Here is a 5,672-nt window from a genome sequence, read left to right on the forward strand (position 1 = left end):
ACAGTTATAAAATACGCGGTTAAAAACGTCAGCAGTAGTGAGGACTGCTCTTATTTATAAATTAATCATCCAGTGTATGTCATCTATATCTCATCCAAACAGGTCACTATTGCCCTCGGAGAAGAAACTTGAACACAAAGATTTTTAGACTTTTAGTTCGCAAAGCAAGGGGTCTGTCAATCTGGGGACAAGCCTGTAATTAATGTGAAATTAAATAAAAGAAATAAAGTAGGCTAAATAAAAATTAGGCTATAACAATGAACTACAATTTGAATGTTATTTATTCTGCACTTATGAGGATTAGACCTAAATATTGTAATGTTGATGATATGGATTTTGTGTCTATAATCAAATAAAAAGTATACGATGGTAAATAGTTTTTTTCCCCCTTGATAGAATGTTAAAGTGCGTCACATTATTTAAACATTTTGTAGTTTTTATAGCTCTTCTTCCATTTTCTATCTCAGAGGGTATACTATTTATCTTTTAAGTATTAACTTATTCAACCTTAAGTTATATCTTAATTTGAAATTAAGCCAAAGAGTATAAGGGGGAAAACACCTTTTATACTTGCGCTGGGTTTTCGCTGTTGTTGACTGCAAGAGTTCTTCAGAGCAGTCATATTAGCCACGTCTCCGCCTACCAAAAGTTTCACCCAATCATTTCCTTGCAGTCAAACATAAATCCAGGCATCGCCTCCTGCGTCTCTAGACTCTTCAGCAATCCTCCAAGAGTATATAGCTCAGTGGCATTTCTCTTTAAAGTCACAGTTGCAAAGTTGGGCATCCGAAGGCGAGCACTTGCAATTTGCCTTCTTATCAGCGAAACTGTGAGAAGTTGAAGGAGCTTCACACACTTTTATTTTTCACATTTTTTACTTAAAAGGATTCAAGTTTGCCGGTCAAGTTGTGCGCCCTCAGTCTTTGGGCACAGCGCTTGGATTTAGAAAGAAGGATTTTCTCTTTTTTTACTGCGAGAAGCTGTTCTTTAATTTTTTCGCATGAATCTCCTCGATCCTTACCTAAAGATGACAGAAGAACAGGAGAAGTGTCACTCTGACGCTCCCAGTCCCAGCATGTCTGAGGACTCCGCAGGCTCGCCGTGTCCGTCCGGGTCCGGTTCGGACACTGAGAACACCCGGCCGTCCGACAACCACCTCCTCTTGGGTCCAGACTACAAGAAGGAAGGCGAAGAAGAAAAGTTCCCCGTGTGTATCAGAGATGCGGTGTCCCAGGTGTTGAAGGGTTACGACTGGACGCTGGTGCCCATGCCGGTGCGCGTTAACGGCTCAAGTAAAAGTAAACCTCACGTCAAAAGACCCATGAACGCATTCATGGTCTGGGCTCAAGCTGCACGGAGGAAGCTGGCCGATCAATACCCGCATCTGCACAACGCGGAACTCAGCAAAACCCTGGGCAAACTTTGGAGGTAGGTTCGCTTTGCAATCTCAATCACTATTGCAGTGCTTTTTTACTAGCCGTTGTGCGCAGCGCACTATTTCTTCACATGCGCCACCTGCCTGCTGTTTCACGTAGGGCTATACAGTGTTGGAATTTATTTGACTAATGCATTTCATTTGTAAATATTAATTGCATTTCTCTATTAGCCTACTGATTTTTTTTTTCATTGTGATTTTTGATTATGTCGAGTGCATGCACAGAAGAAGTGGTGTGAGCAGACTTTGTTTAGCTGCTTCTAGTTAATTGTTAGTTATAAAATGATAATGAATGCAATAATTCAATGAATAAATAATCAACCGTGCCATGTGCTTGTTGTTAATTGAATGCGTTTTAATGTGAATGTACAATTCTCTGTGGTATTTTCAGATTGCTCAACGAAGCAGAGAAGCGCCCGTTTGTGGAAGAAGCTGAGCGTCTGAGAGTGCAGCATAAGAAGGACCACCCCGACTACAAATATCAGCCAAGGCGGAGAAAGTCTGTCAAGAATGGCCAAAACGACCCCGAGGACGGCGAGCAAACCCACATCTCTCCAAATGCGATCTTCAAGGCGCTGCAGCAGGCCGATTCTCCAGCGTCTAGTTTGGGCGAGGTGCATTCTCCAGGAGAGCACTCAGGTAAGAAAAAAAATACAGACATGAAATAAAAAAAAATATATATATAGAAAATTAAAAGCAGAATTTTTTTACAACGTCTCTCATTGTGGCACTGACTGTAGAAATCAATTAGTAGCCTTTAGGGCCTGGAACAGACCTGTTAATGATTAGAGGGTTTTACAAGCCATCCCGCAGATACACCTGTCACTATAGTACCGACAATCTCCTCTAGCTAAAGCATTTCCATTTACCCTGTTATTTCATTTAATGACCAGTCCTTCATGCAGATAAAGTAGATTTTAACTTTGCCTTTTCTCTAACCAGGTCAGTCCCAAGGCCCACCAACACCCCCAACCACCCCCAAGACAGACCTCCACTCTAGCAAAGCTGATCTGAAGCGGGAGGGGCGCCCCATGCAGGAGGGCACCAGTCGCCAGCTCAACATCGACTTTGGAGCTGTGGACATTGGCGAGCTGAGCAGCGAGGTCATCTCCAACATGGGGAGCTTTGATGTCGATGAGTTTGATCAGTACCTGCCACCTCACAGCCATGCTGGGGTGAACGGAGCGGCCCAGGCTGGCTACACCAGCGGCTACGGCATCAGCAGCTCTTCAGTCAACCAGGTGGCCAATGTCAGTGCCCACGCCTGGATGTCCAAGCAGCAGCAGCAGCAGCAGCACTCTCTGACAACCCTGGGTGGAGGAGGAGAGCAAGGCCAGCAGGGTCAGCAGAGAACCACCCAAATCAAGACAGAGCAGCTGAGCCCCAGCCACTACAGTGAGCAACAAGGCTCCCCACAGCACGTCACCTATGGGTCCTTCAACCTGCAGCACTACAGCACCTCCTCTTACCCATCCATCACAAGAGCACAGTATGACTATTCAGACCATCAAGGTGGTGCCAACTCCTACTACAGCCACGCGGCTGGCCAAAGCTCCGGTCTGTACTCCACCTTCAGCTACATGAGCCCCAGTCAGAGGCCAATGTACACCCCGATCGCTGACACCACTGGGGTGCCCTCTGTTCCCCAGACCCACAGTCCGCAGCATTGGGAGCAGCAGCCCATTTACACACAGCTCTCCAGGCCATGAGAAGACGGCCGTCAGCACTGACTCTACAACACCCATCCCATGCATAGACTTTTTTCTGCCTGGTGCCCTTTGTGCCACCATGCTACACACCTTTCATTGCCAATAGAAAAACATGACAAGGACTTTTTTATAGTACTGAAAATGTATCTTTGGATTGGCTCACAACAGTGCCTTTTGTATTGGTTGGAATTGTGATTATATTTTTTTAGATATAATGTTTAAAAAAAGTTTAATCCTCTGTGAGGACATACTGGTTATAAATATTTTAGTATGTACTGTGTATGTGTTGTGCTCTTGTCATCATCCTCATCATCCTCATCATCATCATAGTTGTCATCATCATAATCAGTGTCATCAGCATCCTCATCATCACAATTTGAAGGTTTAACACGTTTAAAGGAGCTGGAATGCCGGGTAAAAACACCCTCAGTGGCCTTACTTCTCGCTAATGTATTTTTGTACAGAAGTAAGAAATGTCTGACACTGCCGTCTTATAATACTTACAGCCTACGTTCTGCTTTGAACTTTTGTACTGTACATATTTTATTGTAATTCTCATGAGATGCAAGAATGGAGCAATGCAGGTTCAAAATAGATTTGAATTTTTGGCCATGATATGACCGTGTCATCAGTGAATTAGTCAGATATTCTACTTCTTGTATTTTGCTTTAGCTTAAATGATTGTGCTGGAAACGCAATAGCAGGTGTCATTTAATTCTCCTAGGGGCCTTACCGTGTTGCTAGATGTAACTGAGCAATGCTTGCTTTTATCTGGGTACTGCCTTGATACCATTGGTGCCTCTGAAGCCACAGTGGAGAGACTCCTTCCACTGGCATTGCAGTGTCGAAACCACAGCATGGTTCTGACTTCCTGCTGGAGGAGATGCAGGAAGTGACCTCTGACCTGATTCTCCTCAGCAGCCAGCAGGTCTGAGTCTGGCCGTGCTTCTATCATTCCTACAGCCCCGTCCATTTTCCTAACCTTTTTTCTTAATTTATTCTTTAGCATTAATTTTATTTGAAAATAACTATTTGAAATTACCTTTTTAATTCAGCAGCAGCTAACTGAGATGGTGGAATAGTTTGCTGTCATATGTGGTACAAATTTGTTTATTTATCATTTGTAAATGTTTCCGTATAAAAATTTAGTTAAGTACAGATTACCTACTGTACACAATGAGTCTTTCTCTTAAAAAAAAAGAACAACTGGAAGGTTTCTAACAAATGATTTAATGAATATGGAAAGCAAAGGCTGTTTTTGTAAAGAATTTGTTGGAATCAACAGGATACTTTTTTTGTTTGAAAAAAGGTTGTGTTCCTTATTTTATATTTTATATCATTAGTTCTCATCTCGTCATCTTCTTAATGCAGTTTCCGTAGGTAAACATGGCATTGTCTTAAAAGCTTATCTTTTTGTATTATATTGTTTGCAATAAAACAAAACACTGAGAAATATGTGATTGTCTTGTGCCATTAATTATAAGCATGTTACATACAGTATTATCTGTGTGGTAGTATTTGTCAAACAAAGATCAATGAGGTCTATCTGTACTAGTTAAAACAAGGTACCCTCTACTGGCAGAATCCCAGTTAAATAAGGTGTTATGAATCACTTTGGAAGAGTCGTCATCCAAGTAATGCTCAGAAAATGGTGGAACTCAAGAAAATTGTTTTAATGTGACACATGTAAGTCACATTAATTAGAGGCAGCTTGTGGTGGTACACACTCCAGCAGTTTGATAAAGTTATCACTAGACCAATGTGAAGTGAAAAAAACAAGCTGTGGTACTGGGAACACTGGGTTTGCTTCTGGCTTCTCAGACCATGAGGTCACAGGTCCATTATTACCACGGCCTATTGAGAAGACGTATGTCCACACCCCCCCTGCCTGTATACACCACAGCTTAAAGAAACAAACTAGACATTGAATATTGTTTATTCATTACTTGCCAAGTAATATAGAAATAGAGCTGACCTTAATAAATCAGTGACAGTGTAAACACAATCAGGTACTACAGCTTTGTGTTGAAATTTGAGGCACATTCACAGATGACGTCTCTTTCCTCACATCAACTCGGCTGAACTTTTCTCTGCCACCCACCGCTGTGCCTCATCTCACCGTGATGACTGGACATTTTTTTCAAAGTACCTCTAACTTATTGTACAATAGATTACACTCAGACCATTCTTGCAACACAATTAAAATGGAGAGATAATTATGGTATGTCCAAAACGTTGTCACAGTTCAGCTCCTTAGCAAAAATATGAGATAACTTGCAATTTAACACTGTTTTGATGAACCAAATAGAATCATAAACCATGTCATGGCCTTATAATATTTTAGTATTCACCGGCACCACTCAGTGTGACTTCCTCTTAAAATTTCTTGATGAGTTGCACTGAAAAAGGAAAGCAGACTTTAAGTTTTTACAGCATGTGTGGCACCAACCTGTGAAGAGTTACAAAGAAATAATTGTTAGTAAGTTGTTTATCATTCGAATTTATTTAATAGCTGATGTTAATTGTCC

General features: G+C 41.7%; 1 protein-coding gene across 1 annotated transcript; it reads left to right on the top strand.

Annotated features, from left to right (window-relative positions):
* The first annotated feature begins 710 nt into the window (after positions 1-710).
* On the top strand, positions 711-4,599 carry LOC116707379 (transcription factor Sox-9). The gene is made up of 3 exons (XM_032544694.1): positions 711-1,428; positions 1,827-2,074; positions 2,378-4,599. The coding sequence occupies exons 1-3, from the start codon at positions 1,001-1,003 to the stop codon at positions 3,142-3,144; spliced, it is 1,443 nt and encodes a 480-aa protein (XP_032400585.1). The 5' UTR covers positions 711-1,000; the 3' UTR covers positions 3,145-4,599.
* Positions 4,600-5,672: the final 1,073 nt, after the last annotated feature.

Source organism: Etheostoma spectabile, chromosome 19, assembly GCF_008692095.1.
Source record: "Etheostoma spectabile isolate EspeVRDwgs_2016 chromosome 19, UIUC_Espe_1.0, whole genome shotgun sequence".
Lineage (NCBI taxonomy): Eukaryota > Metazoa > Chordata > Actinopteri > Perciformes > Percidae > Etheostoma > Etheostoma spectabile.